General features: G+C 43.7%; 1 protein-coding gene across 1 annotated transcript in view; it reads left to right on the top strand.

Moving 5' to 3' along the window:
• TEDC1 (tubulin epsilon and delta complex 1) overlaps positions 1–25,213 on the top strand; it is a 74,967-nt gene extending 49,754 nt beyond the window's left edge. Inside the window, exons 6-8 of the mRNA XM_075422374.1 lie at positions 139–225; positions 3,158–3,370; positions 23,989–25,213. Coding sequence (XP_075278489.1) covers positions 139–225; positions 3,158–3,370; positions 23,989–24,348 — 660 coding nt within the window. The 3' untranslated portion in view covers positions 24,349–25,213. The remainder of the gene's footprint in view (positions 1–138; positions 226–3,157; positions 3,371–23,988) is intronic.
• The last annotated feature ends 2,747 nt before the right edge of the window (positions 25,214–27,960 follow it).

Here is a 27,960-nt window from a genome sequence, read left to right as displayed (position 1 = left end):
ATGTTCTTGTAAAGTAACCCAGTGTTGTCCTATGTAACAGTGACACTCTTTTTGTACTTCAGACCAAACACACATTCCATTTAGTTTCCAAGTGACCAACGTTACCTGATTTTCTTTCCTTTTTCTCCTTTCCTCTAGTTGTTACAGCTTCTGGAGTCTGAAACGATGCAACTAGAAGCCTTTCTGGAGTGGAAGCAACTGGAACCAGTTTATTGGCAGTGGATGGTAATGAACCAGACTGGTTTTCAGGGGTGCAGCTCTCTTGACTCTAACATGGCTGACCACTTCCAAACGCCCCTTCCCCCAAAAACAGATGCTGCAAACCAGCTGTTCAACAGCATTTGAGAAAAAGGAAAAAAGCCTTTGGTACAGTAAGGAATGTTTTCATAGTTCTCCTTCATCCCTCTGTTTCCTTCACTAAAGACTCACTCAGCTAAGCTGAGGAACTGCAGGGCAGAGTGGCAGAATTTCATATAGTTAACACAAATGAAAAAGTCTGATCTTCATCTCTTTAATGTTTTTTAAACATAGCAATTGCACATTTTCTTAAAATTAAATGGCTTTTCAGAAGAGGGCCCCTAAGCTTTATTGCAGACTTGAGAACAACTAAATTTGCAAGCAGCTGATATATAAAACAACTCGATCTTTCCTGGCCAAATAGTGTGTTGAAATTGCCGATTTCCCCTTGAACTGTGTTGAATGATCCTAAGAAAATCAATAAGCCTTTCTCTGAGCATCTTACGATTTCTCAAGTGAGTGTAAACGGTGCCATCCATCTCACTTCTTTCTACAACTTTCACCCATTCACAGTTGCTGAAAATAATTCTTCATAGCACACATTAGCTGTGTGAGTTTACAGAACTTTGAGAATCGGTGAGCTGACTGTTAATTGCCCATATGCCTTGGTCTATGCTAAAAGCAAGACAAAGGAGTGTAAAATTAGCTCACCTGTCTTGAAGAGTACTTCCAATGCAGAGCCATTCAAATTGGTTCTGTAATGGCTTTTGCTTTACATGTCAACCATCTTACGGTTATTTGGAAAGCATAAGTCTGGCTCCAAATAAGCAAAATATAACAGCAAGTGTTACGGCATTTCAGTGTGTCCACGTTTGCCTCTGAGATGTTGAACAGTGTGAGGAGTATTGTGAGCGTTAGTGTGCTTCCTGGAGTTACGGCCTAAATAAATACTTATGAAAACCTGACCAGCACATCTTTTTAAATTGTTCAATAGGCTGGATGGTGAATTTGCCTTTTTCTTTTGTTTCACTGATGATGGTGGTTGTTCCCAGATGCTGTAGGATGTATGGGAATGAGATGTGCTTTGAGGATACAGTACTTTTCTCTTTCCACTTGGCCCATGTTTTGCATTGCTGATCTGATGCATGGGGTGATTCTTGCGTCGTTACTGCCAGGTCTTTCTAGGGTTGTGGGCAGGAGCATGACAGAGCATCACCTAACTACAGCAACTGGAGTGACTGCAGTGATGTTACTTTAAAATTCTATCATTTAATGAATTTCAAATTAAAAACAAAACAAAACAAACCAACAAAAACACCAACAAAACCAAAAAAGCTTTGTTTTATATCCCTGTGGTTTGTTAGTTTGTCAGTGCCCAGAACATGTCTGCATTGTCATGAGCTGAGCCTTTGGTCAGCATGAACTGCTGGCTTCAGTGCTGCTTTGTGCCAATTAGCAATGCCAATGCTCACTGAGAAAGGAGGTTTTGTAGGGTGTCTTTTGCCATTCTTAGCTATCTTGCAAAGTTTTTTTTTGTATAAGCCTAAAGATCTTTTGCTGTGAATTAAGCCAGAGTTTGTAACTTACCTGCAGAGAAGAGAGAGAAAGGGGGGGGGAAGGAAGAAAGATTCCCATCCTCTTTACAGCAATCTTCTATGTAAGTGAAGACTGTTAACATGTCATGGCCTTCTCAGTCCTTGTTTCTAGGCTAAACAAAACTGGTTCTCTCCATGTCTCGCTGTAGGCCATTCATGCAAACTTCTGATGGTTGGTGCTGCTCTCATATGGGACTTTCCCAGTTGTCTGTGTTTAAATTCAGGTGCCTCACCCGTATGTCAGTGTTACAGTCAGCGCTCTTCTATCATGGGGACTTTATACTTTCTAAAACGGTACTTGACTTTAACAGTATGACATTGGTGACTTTTGGTTTTCTGATGTATCTTCCAGCAGTGTTGCTGCTGAGCCAGTAATGATGCATTTGGTTTTTCTTTGCCCTAGACGGTGCTGCTGAACTGCTGAATTTCCTCTTACTGTTTTCAAATTACTACTCCAATTTCTAAAGATAATTTTGAATGCAAAAATTATGTCCTTAAAAGAGATTATGACCTCTCCTATTTAATGTCTTCTTGATAACAATATGGAAATAAGTATTTAATACTCTTTGAGTGAGGAGGCCTGGGTTTTTTAGTTATGCTTTGCTACTCTGGCTTGAAAACTGTTTCTACATAATCTGTGCACCACGGTGTATAGGTACGTGCATTTCAAGGACTCTGAAGTTATTTGGGTTTGTTTTTCTTTTGAGTATTTCAAATAACAGTTGCTATCTCCAAAGGCAGCTGTGTGGAATTAATTATAGAACCAGCTAGGTGGTCATGGTCGAGCAGAGCTGACAGAGCTGCTGACCAGCCTGGAGCAGGGATCTCGTGGGGTTCCTAAACTTGTGGAGTTTTACATGGGCACAAGTGGTCCCATGGGTCCCAACTTACTGTGCCGCATAGCAGATGGGGCTCTCCTGAGCGGTGTAAGCACATTGCTCCATCCTGGTCATCACTTCGTTGCAAAAAGCCCTAGAAGTGCATCCAACCTCAGAGTTTCAGGGGAAGGGACATACCTAGAGCTGCTGCAGTACTGATAGTCTCTGTCCCATAGGAGTTATTATGCTTTACTGCAGTCGAGGGTAGCTCACAGTATGCCATGCTTTCTAAAATAAGCTAGGTTAGCAACATAAGTTTTCTGTTAATTTAGAAATGTGTTGTAGTGAACTGAGGAGGTTATCTCTTGAAATAACTCTGAAATTATGAAGCAACTGTATACTGAGATGGCAGCAGTGAATTCCGAGTTATGAATTACCAGGATGATGTGTGTGTGTGAAACCATTTTAGCTCCTGCTGAAAAGTAAATTTTATTGTTTTTCCTTTAGGAAACTGTGTTAGACAATATGGCTGAAGAGGGAAACATGTGCAAGTCCCTGGACGTTCATGCAGAGAAAAGCGGGCTGCCAAAGGCGACCTCGAGCTGCCCCTGGGCCGACAGTCTGACTGGACAAATTGACAGATTATCTAGAGATCTTACAGCTCTCCGTTACCAACTGCATGAGCTTGTAACTCACCGAAAGGCTGCCTGGTGTGAGAAGGTGAGCCTTTGAGTGGCATTCTTGATCATTAGAGGCTTTTAAGATCCTGTGTTTTTCAGCTGTCTTGCTACGGCCCATCCTAGGGCCGCCTCCCTGTTGTTGCTCTGTGCCAACCTTGCTGCAGTCTCAATGTCAGATCTTCAGGGCCTGTCTGTTCATGCCCACAGCATGCCGGATGCTCTTTCAAACACAAAGTAGGCATCTGTCCCGGAGAGGCAGCGTGCTGAAACAAAATAAGCATTCTTTTGGAAGGGAAGGCATCAAAGATAGAGGTTGCAGAGGAGAGACGAGAAGAGGAGGAAATCATGGCAGCCCCCGGAGGGGACAGAGGCAGCAGGTTGAAAGCATCAGTAATGGTTATAGCGAGAAAAGTAAAAGATAAGTATTTGCAGGGAAATGAGGGTAGGAGAGGCCAGAGCTTGCCATCTTTCACTGAGTTACTAGTCTTTGAAATGTCTGATGGGGGAAGGAAGAAGAAGGATTTGAAACCTGCGAAGTGAGAGAAGGGGCTAAGCGCAAGATTTGGTGGAAGAACAGACTGGCTGTGGGAGGCTGGCTGCGGAGGAAGGGAGGTGATATGAAGGAAGTGTACATGGGATTCGCTGACACAGGGATGGGGAGACACTGGGAAGCTCCCGGAGGAGGCGGTGGGGCACAAATAAAGGAGTTGTTGATGTGGATATAGAAGATTAATTTGAATATTAATATGCAGGCACAAGGAGAAGGTATGATGAAGATGCAGGCATAAAAGCTAGTCATTTATTTTAGGCATCAAGAGGAAAGAAGGATACCAGGGAATCTATGAAACCTGTGGATGGACAAAAAGTGAAAGAAACAGTTGAGGCAGATGGAGCAGTAACAAAAATGCTGTATCGCTGTTTTTTGTCTGTGTTAACTCAGGAGAGGGGATGTTTTGCTTGGGGGTTTGTTTGTTTGTTTGTTTTAGGTTGAGGTGTTGGTAGACAGGATAGTAGATCAGCTAATGAAAAGAGAAGTGGTGGGTTTTCAGGTCAAGAGATATTTACCCAAGAGTTCAGAAGTGTCTGGCATGGAAAAAGTGTGTGGAGAGCTAATCGCGCTCTCTTCCGCTGTAAGGACAAAGGACTAGTTAGGGTCAGTTAGACAGGGACAGGCACAAGGAGCTGCTGCTTCGTACGGAGCATGGAACTTCTTCCACTGGGCACTGTGGATATAGGCAGTGTGCATGGATTCAAAATCTGTTTGGTGGATTTCATCTTCCAAGAATGTGTCAAAGACTATTAAATATACAGATATGAATCACAAGCTTAGGAAGTTGCGGGAGTACAAATCACTACAGACTGGGGGATTATTCTGGGGAAGTATCTCCATGTATTTGCCTTAGTACTGTAGTCTTCTCTAGGCGCTTGCTGTCAGTCAAGGTCAGTGATGGGCTACTGGACTACGCAAATCCCTGGCATCATCAGATTTCGTTGCTTTTGTGGCAAAACGGACACGACTGTTGCAGGACAACTCAGGCCTTGAATTCTAAAAATAAAATTTCCAAAGCGACATATGCTCTGGCTCCTTTTATATGTAACAGTATATATGCTGTTAAATATTATGTTAAATATGATATAATAATCACACTGTAATTATTTTTGCTTAAATGTGGAAATGAAGTCCAAAAAGATTAATCAATGAATTCTTCAGTGTACTTTGAAATAGATGCACTGAATGGATTTGAATGACGGTCGGTCAAGTTCCAGTGTTTGTGAGATTCAGTGAATGTCAGATGAGTTTATGATGGTGGGAAACAAATGGAGTGCATCTTAGTGTGTCGTTAAAAGGATGGTTTATCACTCTTCTACATGCCCTGGAACTGAATTGTTTTGTAATGCTACATGACAGCATTTTTTGGAGTTCTGGGGGTCAGATGACTCTCCATCGATCCTCTTTATATCAACCTTTCCTTCAAATAGTGTTGCTGCTTATGTGATGCTTTATCTGTAGTCTTTGCCCCCCCCCCCCCCCCGGATGCTTGCTGAATGCAGGCTCCTCTATCAATTGTATGTTTCTGCCCCCTTCAGTCTTTTCCCCGGAGAAATAAGCTTATCAAATCTTTCCTTCTATAGTATTTTTTTAGTCAAAGAGAAGATACAGTGGTAGCTAAAGTGGTCATTATCTCTAACTTTGTATCTTGCGATACTGAGACATCTGGAAATTATCTTGGCTCTCACAAGCATGCCCAGCGGAGAGACAGTAAGGTTTATTATAGATCTTATGCCCCCTACCTTGTACTTCTCAAAAAACATGATAATCCACTGAGTAATTATGTCTGTTGGTACCAGTAGGCCTGGTGTCTGTGCCAGACAACTGAGTAGAAACTGTTCTGAAGAACAGAATTGAGGGCGCGTGATGAAACGTGATTTATTGGGGAAGAGACGGCACAGTTTTTGCAGGAAGAATCATGAATCTAAAATCTGTTGGAGATCTTTAAGGGACCAGCGAGCATGTGGGCGAGGGAGGTTGGATTGATGTGGTTTAATTGCATTTACAAATGGCATTTGGTAAAGTCCTGAAAAGATTCTCAACAAAAATAAACTGCCCATGTGGCTGTCTTTCCTCTTACCCTCGAGCAAAGAGCAGAGGCGGCAGCCGTGCTGGGTTTGCGGAGCGGTCACCAGTGGAGCCCATGGCCGGTGCTGCGCAGCGTGTGTACGACTGCCCCGGGAAAGGCAGTGGGTAGGGAGGTGCCCAGATTGAGAGATGGGACTAAATCCTGTAGAGCATGTGTGAAGGGCAAGAGCAAAGGATCACTGAGGAACCTTGTACGGAGTGGTAAAATGTCAGAAAAATTAGATGGAGATAAAAGTAACAAAATTTATCTGAAGGGAGAATCATAATTTTACGTGTGTTTTTTCTGATCTGACTATCGTGGCTCGTGAATGAGCTCTTGGGGTTATAACTATAGTTCTGTGGCAATATGAGTGGTCAGAAATAGTAAACTGAATCCTAAGGATTGTTAGGAAAGCAGAAGAAAACGAAAATTAACATATTTCCATCCGTTCCTGGAATGTCGTGTGCAGTTCTGGTCCCAGTCCTAACTCAAAAACAAAGATGTGGTTGAGCTGAAAAGGCACAGGAGGGGAAGCAATGGTGACCCGAGTTGTCAAAGGGTTTCTCTGCAAGGAAGTTTAACTGGGCTAGGGCTCCTTGCACTAGAAGAGGAGAGAATGAAGAGGGGTATTGCACTGGAGTGGGAGGGAACATTCTTTTACTGTTCTTTCCATGCTCCTTGGTTCTCGAGATGGGTGAACCTAGGGGGAATTACTGGACAGACTGATGAAGGAAAAAATAATTGTTAAGCAAGAAGTATGAAAAATATTATCTGGTCACAGAAGTCCTTCAGCTGCAAATTACTGGAGTTTAGGAAGTTGTATCTTCCAGTGAGGTATTGTTATGTATTTGCCTAGTCCTAAACTTACTTCCTAGCTATTTGCTGTTGACGACTTTTGGAGACGGTGCTGGGCTAGACAGAAGTTTGATACAGCAAAATACAGTTGCTCTTTATTTACATGCACTTTTGAGCATCACATTAAAGGAGAGATATTGGGGAGAGTCCAGAAGAGGAAAATTAAAATCATCGTTAAGTCTGGAATGGAAGGTCTTTAAAGGTCTTGATGTTAAAAATAGAAAGACTAAGTTGAGGTATGTGAGTCTGGACATGGAGAAGTTTTCTGTGGAGGAAAGGATTTTATTTTTATTTTTTTCCCCATGTCCTCAGTGAATGGGACAATAATGTGTGTAAATCATAACACAGAGATTCTGATTAGATATGAAGGAAAAAATTTCTTAATGCCTAGGGCAGAGAAATGGAATAGGTTGCCTGATGAGCTGTGAAGTCTCCATCCTTGGACCCTGCACAAACCAGGTTATGCAAATATCTCTTGGGGATGGCTGAAGAGGAGTTGGACCTGCTCGAAGACTGTGAGTTGGGCTTCAAAACCTTTTGAAGTCTCTTTCACTTATGCAAGCCTGTGATTGATTGATTTATTTATTTTGGACTATGCAGAGGTATTTCAGGTGTCTTAAAAGTCATTGCTACGCCACAATGTCTGGTTTGCACCACTGAACACAACCGCTTCTTATCCAATTCAGGATGTGGTTTCAGGGGTGGTGTGTCTGTTTGGTGCAAGTTTGATCGTTTGCACACTGTTATTCTGGTAGTTAAAACTATTGATCTTAAATCTTTTAAAGACCTTATTTTCTTTTTTTTCTTTCTTATTTTCTTTCTTTGTTTGTTTCCTTGTTTTCTTTTGTTGGTTTCTGCCTGCCCCCAGCTCTTTCTTTGGTTATGTGCTTGGAAGGACCCTGAAAGCCTTTCCTCTTTCAGGGACATTCACTAGAAGACATCTGAATGTTGCCATGGGATTTGGGTGATTTGTGAAACCCTGATTAATAGGACATTTTAACTGATATCCATCTCTAGGCAGCAGTGTGTTCAGCATCTTGGAGGAGAAAAGGCGTATGACAGAGGTGTGATCTGAATACAGGGCTTTCTTATTGTTAGCTTTGTTCTTTTCCATGCAGTACTGGGCAAATAATCGTCATTTCTTTGGTGACATTTTGGGGATTTGTAAATGATCAAGAAGTTGAGAGAAATGCTTAAGCTTTAGAAATGTTTCTCTTCTTAGGAAAAAAAAAAAAAGGTAAAAGATGAAATCTAATTCCAGAAGAGAACTTGTCTGTCTGTTTGTTTGCTTTTTCCTTTCTGTATATTTCTTGTTATCTACTCCTTTATTTGAGAGGGGCATTTAATTTCAGTCTGTTCAGCTTTTGGATGCCAAATGTTTGAATACAGAGTATTGGACACTCCAATAGGTGATCGTTTCAGTTTTCATCACATAAATGCTCACACCACATTGAGCTTTTGTTGCAGCTTGGGGTATTGTATCTTGGGATCCTCTGGGTTCACGAGCATTTAAAAGCAAGCCAGCGTCCTTTGAGATGGCAATATGATGGGTTGGAGCTTGCTCATGCACATGCCTCTGAAACATGGCCCAGGAAGACTTAGAGCCATCAATCTGAGCTTGGACGTGCTCCGTCCACATGCAAGTCTTCTCCAGAAACACTGTGTGGTCCAGAAACACTGTGTGGTCCAGAAACAAGCTTGTGTGCTTGGCTCACATCATGGCTGACTACCCAGAGTTGAGGCTTAACAGGTTGCAGTCCCAGGCCTGTATCAGAGTTCTTTAATGACAGTGGAAGAGCATGCTGAAACCTGCGTTTGGTCTTTGTTTCTGTATTTTTCTTGTCTGTCACCTCCCCTTCTGCTCAGCACCCCCCAGCCTCCCCAAACTGTTGCACTTGCAGCCTTGATAGGGATGGGAGGATGCAGGGCTGTGTGTTGGGAAGGGGCTGTATGGGAGAAGGATGTTTGCTTTTCTCTGGCTGGGGAGAGGGGAGGTGCAGGGGTGGTCAGCGGTGGTGGGAGGAATGACCTGGGACACCCCATCAAGTGGGGGTGGCGGGGGCTAAAAAGCAGAGGGGCTGTCGCTCCATCCCAAGAGTCCTGTGATTCACTCAAACTTTTTGCTACTGCCAGCGCATCACGGCGCACTACTGGAGACCTGGTAGATTTTAATAAAAATAAATTTGTTTCGAAGGATCTTAGATTTATAGAAGACTGAATGATTTTTGATGCACTTTGATTTAAGGCTTCACTATTTGAAGTAGGGAAGCAGCTCTAGAGGCTGATGCTGAAACATGGTCTTACATCCTTCTGGTTTTGCTTGGTTTTTTTTTGTTCTTCTTACCAAGATTGAGTTGAATTTTATCTACTCAAACAAATGTACTTCCAAAGGTTTTCTGTAAGCCTTGTAATGAATTGGAGGGGGGTGATGAGGAGCAGTGGATGCCCTAGTAGCCACTGCCAGTGCTCGGTGGCTGTGCTGTGCACGCGGCTAACCTGCATGAAAATAAAGGCACGTGCAGTGTATGTGTATGGGTGAGGGAAATACAAAGTCTCATTATTGTCTCCTCTGTGTGAATGGTGCTGGGTGATGGTGGGGACTGGGCTGGCTCCTGGTGTGCTGCGTTCCCTCCTCCAGTGGTGCGAGGCCAGCTTGTGTTTTCGTGTTTCTGCTGCCTTAAACCCAGGACTTGTGGCAGAAGGACAGCTGGGCTCTTGCTTGTCAAAAGCTCTTTTTTTTTTTTTTTTCTTCCTTTAATGCAAACTGTTCACATTGCATCTTTGCTATTTCTGCGGTTTGTTCTAGTTCTCTGGGCTTTCTGCTAATATGAAGATGTTAGTGTAGCGAGCAGTTAATTATCCAGGCTGTCTAGGGTGTAGGAAGTGGGGGAGTGGTAGGGAATGGTTCAGTGCTGGCGTATTTCCTCAGTCAGCACATTCCCTTCCCCTGCCCCTTCCCTGGTCCCAGAGCATTTCTGTGTTCCACTTTGTATTTGTAAACCTCCATCTGGAGCACCGAGCAGCTGTCAGTGGAGCTTTTCATGCAAAAAGAAATTGAAGAACTAGCAAGGCCACAAGAGCAGCTTTTGGAAACACATGGTTGGCTGCGCCCAGATGCCTGGGTACGGGAAGGAAACCCAGGGAGATCAACAGAAACGTCCATCAAAGGGAGCAGTGGGGGACATGGACAGGAGGATGGCAAGGAGGGACAAGGCTAATGGCTTTTATGTGTAGTTCTTATTTAGTTAAATGTAGGATTAAATTTTCTGCTGATGGAATTGCCATGGTATTAGCAGATTTAGGTTATGAGAAGGCATGGATCTCCTCTAAACAGTAGGAAGTAAGATCCTAATGTTTGTATTTACTGTTAGTTCATGTATTCTGTTGCACTGGTTTATTTGTCACTCATTTATCACTATACCCAGCAGGGGGTCTGAGGCTGCTTGCTTCTGGGAAGTGCCTGGAGACTGCAGTGAAGGTCCAGGAGGCTGTTCCTGGAGGGCAGTGTGCCCTCTCTTTTGTTGGAGGGAGGAGAGAAGCCATCTCTATGTGCATGGCTTCTCCTCTTAACAGCAGGATCTGACATGTGCATTAGACCTGAAGCCCCTGGTTAGCCTAGTTTAAGGCTGGCATGCATGTGGAAAGTGACTGCAGATGAGCAGAGCTGGGAGATTTTTGGAAGCATCTTGCTCACTTCTGAGAACTCGGGCAGGTTGGTCGGACTTGAATAGTCAATGTTGAGCTTGCAATGTACAAAGAGATGAAAAAGATACGTATTTATTCTTTCTTTGCAGATCTAACTTGCTGTGCAGATTGCTGAACGAGTGCTGAACTGTGTGAGAGACAGAGAGACTGTATGTACCACTTACTAAATTGGCAAACCATTTTCAAACACACACAGAAACTGTAACTGAAAATAAATTACCCAGCCTGACATTTTTCATGGGGCTTATGTATTCTAAAAGACTCCAGCTCCTTAGGGAAGAGAGAAACATTAAAAACTTCAGTGCTGTCTCCTGTTTTGTGTGCAGAACTCTGGGGTTTGGAGTAAACATGGGGGAAAGATCTTCTTGCTTCCCAAGAGATGCTGTTTTCCCTTCCTTTGCTGAAATGCAGAATGTTTGCTCAGGTGACAGAATCAGTTAAAGTATAATCAATAACCAGTGTTAATATTTTATTCACATTATTTGCCAAGATGTTGGATACCGACCAAGGCAATGAAACATGTAGTAAATGCAGCTAAAGAATTATACTCCAATAAATTTTAGATGAACTTTATTTAACAATAAACTGTAAAAAAACCCATTCCAATGAGAGAACGTGTTTTGTAGCCACTGTAAATGTTTTAGTACATTTTAAAGAAATAAGTGTAGTACTTATGTTCTCACAGTTAAAACCCACAATAAAACATGGATGAAGACTAGGAAAGCCTGTAAGGCTCAGATGCAAAAGGTATTTAAGATCAGAGGTCCCAGCACCGGCTTGCTTTGTCTTTTGAATGTTAAAAAACTTGGAGGCTGATGGGTGGGGATTTGAGGTACCTGAGACCACAAGGCTGCTGGATTTAGAGACACTCTTGTAAGCGGTGAGCCACTGCAACAAATGCCATCCTCCACAAGGGCAGTATCCTGGGGACATAGCTAGTTCTGGCTGATAGAGGCTGTATTAAACACCATAGCCAGTGGCTGTATGCTAGAGCAGCTCTACCTGAAACACTATTAGTGTGTTTTACCGAACCTTTCAGAGTAGGTTTTGGGGACAGTAACTTGCAGGGGGTATGTGGGTTGCTTCACAGCTCCAGGCAGATATCGGGATGGGTTCCTCCTCCGCCAGCCGGAGTTACAAGCATTGCGTACTTTGCAGTACTGCTTGGTTTTCAGGTGAGTAGATAGAGGTGTTTTTAGAAGGTCTGTTTTGCATTTGTGCATTCAAAGCTTAACTTTAGGTTTCCTTTTTTTCTTAAAGCCTTGGCCTTGTTCTCTGTCGTCTGCCCTGAAATTGAGGGTACTTGACTGTAAGAGAAAAATTTATCCAACTCATTTCTGTGTCTTTGTCCCTTGTGCTTGTAGAAGAGCTGACATAAAGGTAAATCTGTAATTTAATATTGTCACGTCTCTCCTTCCCAGCCAGAAATGCATCTGGACAAAGCTTTAGTACACTTCTGAGCTCAGAACTCATTGCTTTTAACTCTTCATCTTATTGGTGCTCTCAAAACCCAAAAAGCTGCTTGGTTTTTCCCTTTGCAGGCTGCTGCAAGAGTCACGATGGCCGTTCGAGCAGCTTCACATCCATCTAGAGCTGCTAGTCAGCATCAAAGCTATGAGCTAGTAAGAGAAACTGCTGAATGCATTTTAAGAGTAGTGGCTTTAGAAAATGTCTGATTTTTTTCACTGAAACTTGGAAAATGTTTTATGTAGACAAATCTCCACCTGGGAGTTAAAATTCATTTGCCTTGTGACATAGTTGTGGATAGGCTGAGTCGCTGGAGCAACCTTTGCTGCTCTGGATGCCCTGCTCTGGCCTCCCCCTAAAGCAAAGAGAAGAGCTGCAAGGCTGGGTGCTGGTGGAGGTTCGAACTGAAACCCAAACCAGTTTGGGGGTGAAGAAACTCCCTAAAAGTCGTGGGGTTTTGGGTGTTGTTTTTTAACTTTCATTTTCCTTGTAATTTTTGAGTAAGACAGACTGTTTTCTGAAAATTTGTCAAAGTGGTAATACCTTCCTCTCATCTGTGTATTTTAGGAGCGGTTTGTATAAACATTCCTTTTTTGGCTGTGTATAGAGGGACTACATTGCTTGAATTTGTTTTGTGCCCTGTCCTCCCAAAGCAGGATAGTATAGAGAAGTGGCTTCACTCTTTCTGACGTGGCTACTTTCATGTTTCGCAGTGATAATGCTCTGCCTAAAACAAAGTGGGCCCCCCCAAGCCTCTGCAAGTCACTTAGATCTGAGATGATATCTCATATCATCAGTGTTTGTCTCTGCTGCCCAAGATGAAAGTTTGGAAGAACACATTGAAAAATAAGCGAGCAATTTATTATATGAAGCAATACTTGTCTGTTGCCTTCTTTTGTAATTTGTAGTTGTCAGGGTCTTCCTCAAAGTAGCACTGGAGTCTTTTTGCAAGTGTCTAAATTACTTATGCTGACACACTCTGGTTTTCGTATCATATATTTTCAGTATGTGCCTATTACGTTAATTTGTGTGATCTTCTAATTGAATTCAACGATTTTGGAAAGTCCAGAGATAAAACTGTAGTTAAAAAGAAATGCATTATAGAAGTCCAGGCTGCTAGAATGGATTTTTTTTTTTTATTACTGTAAAATGCTGAAGACTTATGATTTGGAGAAGGAACTGCGTGTTTATCTCTTATTCCCTGTGGTGCGCATTCAGAGTTGTGTGACATATGGGACTTTCACAAGTCTGAACTGTGTCTCCTTGGGAGTTGATGGTAAAGAATCTGCAAGTTTTTGATGCTCCTGCCTGGAGTTGTCCCACCTTCCTGAGATCAGCAGGACCGGACCCGGTGGTGGGCTTGCTTATCTTCTCGGGATGTAGCTGAAGAAGTTTAGATGAGCTCCTGGCTCCAGAGCACAGTGATTCTGGTCATCTTGTTGTATGCTCTTGCTGATGCTTTGCGTCTGCTCTTTTTCTGCTGACAGTGCTGGCATTCTCTTTAGCTGCACAGAGGTGATGCAGAAATTGCTCATTTCTTTGAAGACCATTCATTATTTTAAGATTTGTCCCTGGCTGGTTCTGCCTACAGAGTTGCTGCAATAGAATAATTGCATGACATTTTTGAATCACATCTTTTTTTTTTTTTTTTTTTTAATTTGAGCTCATTTGTTCTCCTCAAAATTTAACGACTGGAAAAACAAATTACTCATGCAAAAACTCAGGAACAGAGAGTTCAGAAAATATCCATACAATAGGAATCTTTTGTAGCTTTATGGAAGAGGGATGTATCTCACGTGGTTTTCAGCATAGCTGCCTTCGTTTGCCTCAGGGGTCTCCTTTAGCAACCCAACCCAAAGGCTGTCCTTGAAGCAACTGCCTCTGTGCGTCTCTTCACGGCTAGGATCCAGTGCAGCTCTGTTGCAGGAGGAGAGCTGGGTGAAGCCCTTACTGTAAGCAAGTCTGCTCAGACGGGCTCACTGCACAGCAGTAGCAGACTTCCAGTTGCTTTTAGGCCTAAGAGGATTAATTTCGCATTTGCTTTGCCTGTGTGATAGATATTTGTAGGCTCGGCAAACAGGCAATGCTTTTATCAGTCATGTGCTTTTGTGTGTTGCATTGGTATTTGGAAGTATACTCGAATTTTTCTGGTAAAGACCCTAACAAAACTTAATGTTGTTCTTTTCCTGTTTTCTTAATCCTATATCATTTTCCTTTATCTTAAGCTCAACTGACTTTTCTGACTCCTGTCAATGTGGTATGTAGATACATGAGTCTAAATACAGACCTATTTGATTATTAAAAAAAAGGGGGATGGGGGCAAAAAAAACCCCAAACCCAGCAAAAATGTTATCCATTCAGACAAGATCAGGCCACTCCTCTTTATGAAATTATCTCATTCAAATGATTTAATTAACTTCTAACTTTCCATTACTGTGCTTCCTCACTGTCTAAGAGCTTTCCGTTGGAGAACAGCGTGGATGTCGTTCTGAAGGCTTACGAAGGGCTTTGCAGTATTCGGTGTGTAATGAAAGGAAGCACAGAGCAGCAGTGCCCTGCCAGACCGTGGTAGGTGTTCTCGCTGGATGCAGCTATTGTGTTCCTGGTATTAAAACTCTATTTTTAGTTTCTTCTTAGAGGATTCTTCCCCTAGTTAAAAAATGACCTTCTGTTCCTGGATAAAATAGGTACCTCGCCTCTTGGTGGCTTCCCTGTCAGTTTGTTTTGGAATGACAATAGGTGTGCCTGGGAGCTGGCATTTGGACGGTGAATGTCGTGCTTAAAATGCATAGGATAGAGATGCATACATTCCTCTCTAATTGCAGGAAATTGCAAATCTGGGCAAAATTTGGAATGCAGCTGCTTGTATAATTACATCTTATGCCAGTTGCTATAGCTCAGCTTTACAACCCTTCTAAAATGTCTTCACAGTTTATGGTACAAATAATACCGCCATTAATATTACTTTGGGATCACCCCTTTCGTTTGTTCACCACCAGTTCCAAAGGCCTAAGATTTTTCCTTTTGCTGAACTAATCACAAGTGTTAGAAATTAGTAACTATGTTATGGTGAAATTTTGCTTTAGCTGTTATTGTTAAGCCAAAAGAAATTATTTGATTTCCTTACCGTCACTGGGGTTTGGGTTTAGTAAGAAATACCCATGCATGTAGCTCAGATGAGTTTGATCTGCCTACAACCTCAGGTTTTGGATATGTGCAAACCTTTCCATTTCATGGTCTTGTGAAATAGAAGGTAATGGTAACGGGACATGGAAAAGTTGTTAGGTTATGGGCAACTGAGTGTTGCTGTCTGCTGCTGGTCATTGAATGTAAGATGTAGATCACAATTCAGAGCTTAATGAAATGTGCTGGCCCCACTGATGCCACCATCAAGTGGTTGAAAGGATTAAAGGAGGGGTAATAAAAGAATTACTCGGTCTGTCTTTTTGAGAGGCGAGAAAAGCGTCATTTAACCAAGGCAAAGTTATAGCTTATTACAGTTGTTACAGGCTGCCCAGAGGGGTTGGGAAGTCTCCTTCTCTGGAGATATTCAAACTCCGCCTGGACGCGGTCCTGTGCAGCCTGCTCTGGGTGACCCTGCTTTGGCAGGGAGTGTGACTGGGTGATCCCCAGAGGTCCCTTCCAACCCCTGCCATTCTGTGATTCTGGATCATACTCTGCAAGTTCTTAGACAGAAGTGGATTTTTGAGGATAGAAGACTTCAGATGAAAGATGGTATAAGAAGACCCAGTGGCTGAGGCGGAACTCACTGAAAAGGGGTGTATTTTTAACCAAGAATGTATTTCACTGCTGAGATGACACAGTGGTGGGGTAGTTTCTTGATCTGCTGGAGCCTATGTTCAAAAACCCAAAAGTACGTGTTTCTAGAAGAGCCCCTGTAGCTTACCAAAAAGTAGTAGAACGTTGCAGAAATTACTATGTGAGATACTGTAGCCCATGCTTTGCGGTAGGCTAGACTAATCGAACAGTTTATTACGACTTTAAATCCATAAATGCATGAGCATTGGCATTAAATGGGCTATTTCAGAAGAACATCAAGTCTTTTTGTGTACAATCAAGGATCTCACAAGAAGAAAAAAAACCTCATTTATGCAGGACAGTGTGGGAAGTGTTCAGCTATTAAAATAGAAAATGATGGTTTCCAGCGTTTTTAACTGGTTACTCTTCAGCGTGTAGAAATTGCTGCAGAAAATTAAAAACCTTGAAAGCTTACAGCAAAGAAGCTTGATTCAATAAGAGAAGTTTTATAGACCTGCAGTACTAACTCAATAACTTTCTTAGAGGTTTGAAATTATGTCTGGACAAGTTACTATAAGACATGAATTTGAAATTAGAGTAAGGCTTTTTTTATAGTAAAACACCTGCTTACTCAGGGTTGTAGTGTTTCCAGAACAGCCTGGTTGCAGATACTGCTTTTGCTTTAACTTCAGGAGTTTTTTGTATAAGCAGCAAATACCTTTAGATGTTTTTCTGAAGGCTGGGGGTCTGATTTTCTTGGAAGTCACTGTTCAGCAAATGTTTGAACTTCATAGGCTCTGCGTGGTCCTGCCCTCCCACCGCTCCGTAATTTTTCCCCGAAGCAGGAGCTGCAGGATTTGATTTTTCCATCACTTGCACGTTCACAGCATGCCTTGAAACGGTGTCTTCCTCTGCTTCTCTGAGGCTTAGCGGGTCACTGTCTATAGCTAAGGAAGGAAAGCATTTGTCATACACTTAACCATGGTTGTTCAAAAAAAACAAAAAGCAAATTTTTGGTGAAAGAAACTGGCCAAAATTATTGCTTGTTTATTAAAGTGTAAAGCCCTCACCCTACTTATGTACACACAAATGTTTTATTTGTATGCCTTTGGGAACACACAAGCACACAAAACACTTGGCTTATAACTCTTCTGCTCTGTACAGAAAACAGTGACAAACATGGAGAGCAACGGTGTTGGCTTGTTCAGTTCTTGCTGTCTGTAATGTCTGAGCCGACCTCTGCTTGGGCACCTGCTTTCGGACAGCCCAGGGTGCGTGTTTTTCAGAGCTGCTCTGTCTGCAGCAAGGTGCAGAATGCATACTGTATAGCCAGGAAATTCTTGTGTAGGAGCACAGAGAGGTTGTGGGTGGGAATTGTGGGATCCCTGCAATTATTTTTATTGTATTCCACTTTTAATGAATACCTACAGATCTTTCTGCTATGCTTATAGTGAACTCTGCTCTTCCCTCTTCTATGTTATTGATACTTCTGCTTATTATTTCCTTTTGCTCTCTTTCCTTTTGTACTTAGTGCTGTTTTTTCAGTGCTGACAAGGAGGGCTTGCTTAAAACTAGTCTGCAAATCCTTCTCTATCCTGTTCTCTGTCCCAGATAGACTGTCAGCTGGCATTGCAGTTCTGCAAGGTTTTTCTCGGGGGCGGGAGGGGGTGGTGGTGGAATAAACACTAGACATAAACTGTTGAGACAGCAAAAGGTATACATAATGATCATTTATAAAGTCTTATTCAGGCTTGTACTGATTAAAGACAAGTGTTTGCAAGGTTCAGCCCCTGGACTGATCTGAGTTCCAGTCTGGAAACGGAAAACTCCTAAACTAGCCTTAATTTGCCACGCTTGGTTTCCAGCACTCAGCTGTCGGGATTTATGCACGGCATCCATGCCAGCAGTCTGAGTGACGCCAGTACCTCTGTGCTTATCCCACTTTCATTTTGTACTTCTAGATTTTTATCTATAATTGATGCTTGTCTGTTGGATGAGAGTCTGCTCAGTATAGGTGGAGACTCAGAGCTCTGGGCAACTCCTCTAACCTGAGGAATGCCTCTCAGTGCCCGTGCTTGGGACACTGTGATGTGCTGGGAGCCCTTTGCAGCCAGGCAGGTGAGTGCACCGGCTGGCCTGGCAGGTCTGTTCGATTTCTGCAGCCTGGCCCCTCATTAATCATATATTTCCGAGCATGTAATATTTCACTTCACCCTTTTCAGCTGCTTGGGTACAGGAGGCCATCTGAGACGTGATAGCTTTAAAGTAAATCTTGGAAATGAGCTTTCTTTAGGAATGAAAAATTTTGCAAGTCAAATGCTGTTTGGTGTTTCCGGAGGAACTAGATGAGTTTATGAAAGGTGTTGGGCGATTATGCCCTGATAGCAAAGGCAGTATGGCTTGGTGGCTTGGATATTGCATCTGTTTGTATTTCCTAATTTCCTTTCACTCCAAAAAGACAAGATCTGAGGCTTTTCTGTTTGTTCCTTGTGACTTGGAGCACAAAGGAGCAGGCTGCACTCTATTTTCCAGCAAAGGCAGGCATTGCAGTTTGTAGTATCTGTACAGAATGGCAAGAATAATTTGTATTTTGTGCTGTATGCATATGGGGTCTTCTCCCTATTCAGAAGAGAAATATGAGACAGTGAGTGGACAGATAGGACTGGAGGCAGAAAGTGTGTCATTTCTTGGCGTGTGCAGTTTGTTTTTCTGCACAATACTGCGATTTTAGCCATTTCTGCAAAGCTCCTAGAATAATTTGAAGAGATTGCAATTTAAAAATAATGACACTATTCTGGTCTTTATCATCCATTGGTTGGTTTGCTGCTCCTTCCTCAAAGCTGACAACAATGCGATCATAGAATGGAAATGCTCCTACGCTCCCCCACTCTCTTCTTTGAAATAGGGGTTTGGACCTTTCATTGCTGCTGCATTGTAAACTTCATCTCTAGCTAGTGGCTTCCTTCAGGTACGTAACTGAGAGGCTGAGCGTTCATTTTCTTCCTGAAGCTTTGTGGTTGCCACGTGAGGTTTTAACAAGCTGAAGTGCTGACTTCCAGCATTTGGAAGATTGTCACTTTTCTTAGGTCATTACTGAAAATTATTTAAATAACCTGATGTCCTTATCTAGATCTCTTAGCATCTCCTTGGGATGTCTGGCATGTTGGTAAAATTCTCTCCAAGGAAGTTCACATCCAACTTGCTTCTTAGCAGAAAAAGAACTGTTTTGTGAATCATTTTTACCACGCTTTTTATCAGTGAGCTGTTAAAACGGAGACAGATCAGCCTCTTGGGGATGTCTGAGCCGCACAGAATGAGACACAGAGCTCTGGGAAGCTCATTACCAGCAAGGTGCAGGCAAATGTGAGGGGGCTGAGGAAACCACAGCAGTGATTGTGAAGGGCTGGAAGGTCTCCTCAAGAGACATCAAATGAGCTAAATGTGTAAGTCATCTAAGTAGTTGATAGAAGCAGACCTCCACAACATGGGCAACTGAAAGACTGGGACTATTCAGAGGAGGTGAATGTGGGTATTACTGTTCTGTCCTCAAAACAGTGGAACATGCGAAGAAACTGGAAGGCAGCTTATTTAAAATGTGCGACATTACCTGTTCCATGATTTGCCCACTCAGCTCATTGCTATAAAATTTATTGAAAGCCAAAAGATTCCCAGGACTGAAGATAGCTGAGATAGCTGTCTGGATGAAAAGGGCAGCCAGTGGTTCCTGAGGCTGGAAGAAATTTGGGAGAAGGTAGCGGTGAGGAAGCGCTAGGGAAGTTAATCATGTGCGTAGGTGTTTGCAGGCTTGAGGCTCTCCAGTGCCTCAGTGCAGGAGTTAATCCCCGTGCGGGGGACTGAGCCAAGCTGCCTGCGCAGCCTGTTTTTTGGATGTGCCTCACCTCACCGCCCCTATCCAGCGCTGGACTGGGCCCACTCTTTTCTCTTTGACTTGGCCATTTTCCTCCATCAGACCTCAACCTGGACATTTTTGGAAACGCAGCATCAGTCATGGCGCTGTCCCTGGGGAGATAGGGAATCCTTTCCACGCTTGATGGATGTGCCACCTGGCTTAATCCCACCACGTCAGGAGCTAGAGGCTGCCTGTCTCTGCCCACCCTCTGGCTGTTTTATTCTAGTGCTTATTCCTTTGTATATTCCTATGTTATTCCTTTGTATATTCCTGCGTGTGAGTCCAGTGGCAGCAGTGACTGTGCACACAGCAAGCAACACTTTACGCTGTGCCAAGTTTGGGAAGGGCAGCACACGTTGTCTTGTCACCTCAGTCCCTTTTCAGTCGGTGATCTAAGATGTGATACTTCTGTCTGCAATTACACTAGCTCGTTGGTTTCTCCTTAGAACATGAAAATTATTGTAGTTTTCCCTTTAGCTTTTAGTTTTTAATACCTTTTGAAAACCTACAGTGGCCTTTTGGATGACTAAGGTCATTTTAAAGGAAGCTATCTACGAACACTTGGGGCAGTTTGGCCACTATCCTTTCCCAAACAGCAGCTGGTGACATGTGGAGGTGAAGAGCCAGAAGGAGCTCAGCAGGAGTACTTGCCTTGGTGTACGCTCATGGCGTCTGTCCATCTGCAGCCCTTGTAGGATGCTTGCGTGCCATGGGAGTTTCCTTCTAGCTTGTCACGGTCTTGGGAGTGTGGAACCTGGTAGGGGACGTTGATCCTGGAGCGCGCAGAGGGCCAGCACATTTCCGTGGGCTCAGCTGCAGTGTCTGTGAATAACTGCTGTGTTGTGAACAGCTAACCAGATCAGTACTCGCGTCAGAGCGGGATGTGTGTCGGTTTGAAGATGCTGATTCCTCATCAGCTGATTCCCTCTACGTTTGGCTTGGCTTTTCTCAAAATGCATTGGGTCCCTTTGGGATGAGGTTGGTTGTGTAGAAAGGGAAATGATGTTTATCGTGGTGTTGTATTTATTCAGAGAGGATGTGCAGCAGTTGTCAGACAGCACTATGTACCTAATTGGGAATTCAACTTCCAGCTGGTAGATTGAGACTGAAGGGCAGAGCTGTGGGATAGACACAGGCAGGCACAAAATGCTGAGGCTCCTAATCTTTTACAATATGTTTGTCTAATACAAAGTGGTCTGCTGAGATTGTTTTGCAGTGTAGAATAATCATTGTGTGCTGACTAATGGGAGACAGCAAGCTGTTAAAGAGCATCAATTAAGTGTACAGGAGGAGGTTATTGAGTATTTTCGCAAGCGTTCAGGGTGTGAAGCATAAAGAATATTGCTTGAAGGTAACCCTCAGAGATTTTTAGCTATTGAAATCTACAAACAGCAGCAAGAGTGTTTGTGGTCCTACATACAGTTGCAGAGCTTACCAGGAAGAGCAGTGCAAAAAAGAACTCGAGCTAGCTTTCCAGCTCCAGATTGTGCTGGTAGGAAATAATAGTGCTTTGCTAAATTTATTCTCTTATTTCATATTCATTATTTTGAAAATTTCCCCTGTTAAATTTATCTAATGTCCCAGGAAATACTGGTCCCCTTAACAGAAGATAACACGTGCAGTGCCCTTCTGATACTTGGATGTCAGAATTTGTTATACTTCTGCTTCCCTGACTGCCTAACTGTAAGGCTGCTGTCCTTGTCCTTACAGCTGCTGCTGCTTCAGTACAGTAATTCCTACTCCTGCTGTTGCTGTGAGTTAGAACTCAGTGCACTTAGTGCTGAGAGGAGCATGCTCTTCCATCATGTGCCTTGCACAGTGGATAATAAAATTCTCTAATTTTGGCTGGTGGACAGTATGAAAACCTGTGTTTCGTTAGGAATCCTTTTGTACAGCCCTGCTAGTATTCTGCCTGAGTTTAATGCAGGAAAATAAATAACAGTTTGTGGGCTCTGTTTGCTGAGAGATTTTGTTCTTTGTAAGTAATGGGAAATTTTTCCCATCCTGGATTCCAGTGTTAAATCCACTTTGTGCAAACATTATTTTCCATTTATTCACTGGCAGTGGGGAGACCAGATAACACTGAATTTATTTTTTCAGTTTTGTTTCTTCTAAAGTGATGTTAGAGAATTGGACTTGGATATTCTTTTAGCCAACAGCAAGAGATGTCCTGGGATTCCGCGGGGATTATGATAAAGAGGGACCCTGGGTTCTTGGACAAGGGCAGAGATAAACTTCTCTTGGCTTCAGCTCTCTATTCAAATGCCTTAATCAATAGAGGTCTCCTTTAACAGATAGTTCTACATTGATAAAGCCCTGAAAGTGTTAGGAAAAATTCAGAGAAATTTAGTCCTTTTCTGATTTGATGGATTTTCGTAATCTTTTTTGAGCGAGGGGAGGAGAATAATGCATCAGAAGGCTATGGAGAGGATTAATTACTTGGCTGCAAAACTCATGAAGTTATTCGGATGAAAGATGTGGGGTGGGTGAGTGAAGCCCTGGTGGAGCTGGTGTCAGTGGGGTAATTTAACTGTGACTGCAGCCCTCGCGCCTGCAGTGTTTCGCACCATGAGAGAGCATAGTCTTGTCCCTTGTATGTCGTAAGTGTCTGAATTTATTTCAGTAGTGAAACTCTCCCTGCTCATCTACGGAAAAAATCCTTTTGTCTGCAGATATGGCAGCTGGTTTGACCTGGAGCAGTGGTGGCTTGGCAGTGGCAAATGCAGGGAGGGGGCCTTTGCTACCCTTGGACTCTTGTCCTTGCAGCTGGTGCTGCTTTGAGCTCAGACTGATCTCTGGTGTTTCACAGAGATGCCAAAATGTCCCTGACTTCACAGGGAACTTCTCAAAGCCCTAAGAAGTGAGATACCAATATCTTAATGCAGCTCTGCAGGTTTAAAACCCCAAGGAGCTGTTCAGCTTCGTCCATGGCCAGGGAAGAGGGAGCTTGCAGAGAAGCTTCAAGGCTGGAAGGAGGTATCATTAGCACTGGGCTTGACCTGAGCTGAGCTTTGGCCAAAGGATTCATCCCTGGAGCAGCAATGAAGCATTTCACGGTTCATTATCCTCACAGCAGGAAACAATGTCTTATTCTGAAGCTGAATATTTAACTCAGATATCATCCATTTCATCTTCTTATGGCTTTGTCAGCAAAGTCTGGTCCCTCACTTTTCTACTTTCTTTTAAGATCTAAACCAAACTATGTATCTGTCTCCATGAATGGAATAGCTTGAGCTCTTTCGTACTGTAAGGGTTGTTTTCTGCGCTGTGAGTCATTGGGTGACCTGTCTTCAAATCCTGCTCTGTTTGCCTGTGTTTTCCTGAAGCGCGAACTCCAGAACACATTCCAGGAGAGCTCCGGGACTTGTGCAGGTTGCAGAGGCAGCATCGCATTTTGGAAACTTTGCTGCTTTTTGGCTGAGCTGATTTGGCAGCTGGTTGCCGTAGCAGAAACAGAAAATGCCGCTGGACCAAGAACCGTTTCCCTGAAGGTGGTAGCACGGTACCTCTTAGGGATGTTTCCCCACTGACAACTACGTTTTGAGATCAGTCACTGAATTCATGTTTAATCCCCTAGTAAAATTGGAAGGGCAATTACCATCTTGCAAGTTCTTCAAATCAAATTGTTAGAGAACATTGAATCAAATGCTTCAGAGAAATCCCAGTATATACAATTGCTTTTATCATCCAGACTGCGATTCTGTCACAAGAAAAGCTTTGTTTTATTGGGCCTATCTTCAGTGAAATTGTGCTGACGGGTATTCATTTTGATCTTAGCCTCTACTTTTTTGTCTCTGCTCTATTATTTCCCTTTTCCTATTTATTACCCCATAATGAGAATTGAGAATTAAGGAATTTCTAGCTTACAGTTGTCATCCTTACTTTTTAGCATTGCCAAGTGCAGAAAGCATTTGCAAACTGAATTAATTCTGTTAGTCATGAGGCAGTTAATCTGTTATGACAACGTAGTGGCTTAGAGCACGACGGTGATGAAGGTCACTCTGCTGGGTCTCCTGTTTTGCTCTGAAGTCAAGCCACCCACTCCTGGGCAAGAGGGAAGTGTGCAGAGCGCTTGTGTGTTAGTCATCAGCAGAGCGGCTGGTAGACTGAATCTGCAAACAAATTGCTAGAGGCAGCTTTTTGGTCACTGAGGCTGCTACCTGATGGAAAGCACGTGTTAGCATAATTCAATTTGCGCTTAGGTTTACACTCACAGTTGGCTCTTGTCTCTTTGGTACGTCCTAGTCCAAACATGACATTTTATGTTGCTTCGTGGCTGGAGGATTTTTTCACAGAAATCCACCACGCTCTTTTTTTTTTTTCTTTCTTTTCTTCTCTCTACAGGTGAAAACAAGAGAGGAAGAACTACAGAAGGAGTGGTTCTCTACCACTGCTAGGAAGATACAGGAAAGTGTTGAACTGAAACTGCCAGATCTTACACACCTTTGTGCTCCAAGCAAAAAAAAAATGCATGGTTCATGCAGACTGGTGTTCAGAAGCAAGCATCCTGCCAGCAAAACGGGCTTTGGTGGGTCTGTTTCCAAGGAGCCTGCTCCAGCTGTCAGTGCTACAGAGGTGATCAGAGAGCTGCAGATGAGAGAGGCCAGCCTGGAGAGAGAGCTGGAGCAGCTGCAGGAGGAGTGCAGGCAGAGGCTGGGTGAAGTCGCAGAAGGGTTCGATGGAGTGATTTGCGTCTCCCCTTGAAGAGGGGAAGCTGGACTGAGAAGAGCAAAGGAATAGACTGACTTGATCAGAACACATTCTGTGGCTTGGCATGGGGGAGTGCGAGGTGAGGAACCAAATGCAATTTCTAATTTTTAAGCCAGGGAATCATAACTTGTTACTGCTTTGTGACTTGTGCTGGGGCCGTAACCTTGGTGGCTCTCTCTGCAGCCCTGTTATTGCTAACCTTGCCAATTAAATTCTGCAGCAGGCCTTGGTGGAAGTGTGCATAAATCTCACTTTTATCTTTTGGATTTCTGGTTCTTCTGCCAACCACTGGGCTCTTTTACAGTCCTCAGCTGCTAGGCACGGCATACTTTAAGGCTGCGCATTGAAGCACGAATTGCATTCAGTATTTTCCAGCAAATGGAAGAGTTCATTAGTCAGAAAAATCCAGGTATTGGAGAACACGCAAAGTACCAAGGCTTACAGAGATTGGAAATGTTCAAGGAAGTGTGCTGTTTTAATTCAGCTGGTTTGCATATTCGTGGCAGCTATAATGCAGTCACCATAAGGAAAAACAAATGCCTAATAATAAATAAAGCAGCACACTGATTTCCTTTACTGGTGTGATGCACTTGAAGTAATTGGATTCTCAAAGAGAACAAACTAGAAACCACTTCCACCCAGTTATGAGTCACAGTGAGGTAACTTATGGATCTGCTATAGGAAATTTCTGTAAAACAGAAATATGACCTTAACTTCCAGGCTTGATAAATCTCCAAGCTCAATCTCTGGAGGCTTCTTTCCCTGTAACATGCAAATGTTTTTCACTTGGCATTCGTTTCCTACCCTTTTCTGTTTTTCTTTCACCAAGGAATATTTTTATATTCTAGTTGTACACTTTCAGGAATAAATAAATTAAAAAAAAAAAATTTTGCTTTTCATTTGTGAATTGCTGTGAGCAATGGGCTTTCTTCAATCTGGATTTCTATCGTCTACCCGACCTCGGCGGTGTCACTGATTGCCAGCTGCTCTTGGCTCACTCAGCAGCCAGACCTGAGGAACTTTTAAGGACGTCTTTCCAGGTGTCAGTACGATTGCTGCTCTGCAGAGAGACCGTCTGCAGGTGGGAGCGAGTGGACAAGGCTTAGGTCTCCTAGTTTCTGCTACACCAAGCAAACTTCAGGTGCTTCCAGACCCTGCTCATCTGCACCACCGGTGCTGGTTCTCCTGCAGTTTCTGCAGAAGTGAGTGGCAATGCCAGTGTCGGTGGAGAGCAGAAAACCCAAGTGGGCTAGCGAGATCCATCTCTGGGGCGGGTGGCCCCAGGCTGCTGCTCCTGGAAGAACAGTCCTGGCCTTAAAAAGCCAATCCACATCACTGCTTTGCAAACCATCTCTGTGGGTGCAGAGTACCAGGCACCCAGCTGTTTCAAGCTGGTACAACTTTGGGAGGGCGTTGGCTTCAGGGCTGCTGACATTCAATGCACAAGAGGACTTATTCAGACACAGGCTTCACAGAAAATTATTCATGAATGGGAAAGAAACAGTATATCGTGGAACTAACGAGAGTGGCAGCACCACTTTATCTCCCTCTGAGCATTTTGTATCCTCCTTCAGCTGTTATACAAGGGAATTTTCATACTGCATCACATTTAGGTTTAAAACATTGCACTCAAAAGATCGTTTTTTCTCCGGGGATTTTCAGCAGAGAAGAGTGGACAGATGTTCTTGAGCACAGCGAGAGTACTCAGATTCAGGTGTAGGTCTGGCTTATGCCTTGCTGTGGCTTATCAGGGTTGGCTTAATGCCGAATACCATGATGTATTGTGCTGCTGTCCACTTAAACTGACAGTAGTCACTCGTGGCATGACTTATTTCCTAGAGACAAGTATTTGTCACCGTGCAGCACTTAGTGCAGCGTGTTTCAGTGTTCATCCAAGGATCCCATTTGAGCAGAGACCACAACTGGCAGCGCCTTTCCCCCCTGCTTGACCCTGAAGAATCATTTGTCTCTCTAATGGAGTGTAAAAGTGACGGTGCGCAGTATGCCTGTGTGTGTGTGTGATGTGTGGAAGTGCCTACAGTGAGCTGCATTTACCCTTTGGCACAAGTCGTTGCACCAAGGTGGCCGTATGGGCAGCCATTGGGAGAGCCATCGGGCTGGAGGTGGAGCTGCTTCTCCTGGCATCAGCATCCAGAGGGGCTGCAGCTGAAAGCAGCTTAAAAGGAGATTGCCTTGCCACCCGTGGGGCTGCGCTGCTGCTGTGTGCTTCAGACACTTCGTGCAAAGAGTGGAGGCAAGTATAGTTTTTATTTTCTGGCACCCATTTCCCACTGCCTTTTGTTTCAGTGCCAATTTAAACCAGAGCAGATACTCTGTGGTCCCCATTTTAGGTCAGCGGGGTGTTTTGAGCTGGCAGTGGTGTTAAAACAGATACCCGTGGCCCCTTCTTCTCAGCACCAGCACAGAGAGCACAAAGCAGGAGGCACTTTAAGGGCTTGGCACTCTCATGCACCAAAATCTGGAGGGTGATTTTCCTGTGAAGGCTGCCTTTTGGAAATCACAGCACTCCACAGGAGCTGGACACGAAGGGACCGAGCTGTGGTCGTGCCTTGGTGACTGGTCACAACTTTTGATTGCTTTTGAGACAACATTGATGCATTTGGAATACAGATGCTTTCCAGTCCTCGGGAGCATGGCAAGGCATGAGCTCTCTTTCCAGTACTGCTGGGAGATGCTGTCTGATAAACACCACTTAAAAACCTAAGAAAGTAATCCCTGGATTAACACTGGCTGCAAGGAGGGCGGGAAAGTGAACTGGGTGACTGCGGTCACACTTAATAGGACATAACCCAGGAACAATGGATGTTTGTCACCTCGTACCCCCACCGTTGGCATCTGAAGTGTTTGCCTTTTCTTGTTTAGGCTGACTTCTCTCACCCACCACCGCCGCCCACTGGTTTTAAAGGCTGCAATGACCTGCTCAGTCACCGGGGCTTGGCCCCACGTCGGCAGCTGAAGTTGCCGTAGAAGGGGGAATGGCTGCCCTGGTAGACAGGCAGAAGATGACTCAAGCAGTGCATTTCATCCGCGGGCTCAAGCATGCTCGGTAAATGTTAAGTATTACTTCACAGAAATTGGAAAATGTTGTGAACAACACACTACAGCCTGGAAAGCAAAGATACAAGCTGTTAAGAGGTTTGTCCTTTGCTGTGTCACCACGCTGGCTGTACATTTCCTTGTGAAAGCAGGAATCTGCCCTAAAATTGTTGATGAAGTTGAGCAGAGAGGGGTGGGTGTCAGCTGGAGAAGCTGGGAGATAGCGAGTGGCACGTTGCGTGTGACTGGTTGCTGAGCTCAGGGGGTAGGGGAAGGCTGATGGTGATGCTGCCCCAGCATCTGGAATAAGCAGAAGGGTTTGCTTTGGTTTTTAGAAGAGGCTACAACAGTTCTTCCTGCTGGTGCATCCTAAAGGGAGCTGGTTTGGTTTGGGTTTGGATGAAGCGTTTCTAAGTGATCTCAGGAGGAAGACAGGAGTGTATCGGAGGTGACGGCCGAGGCTGGAAAAGCAGGAAACCAGTGTTAAACCAGCACCCACCCAAGATGCTGCATGTGGTTGTGGGGTACACCTGACGAGGGTCAGGCAGT

Source organism: Opisthocomus hoazin, chromosome 6 (assembly GCF_030867145.1).
Source record: "Opisthocomus hoazin isolate bOpiHoa1 chromosome 6, bOpiHoa1.hap1, whole genome shotgun sequence".
NCBI lineage: Eukaryota > Metazoa > Chordata > Aves > Opisthocomiformes > Opisthocomidae > Opisthocomus > Opisthocomus hoazin.
The sequence above is the reverse complement of the archived record's forward strand: the minus strand, read 5'-3'. Positions and strand labels throughout refer to the sequence as shown.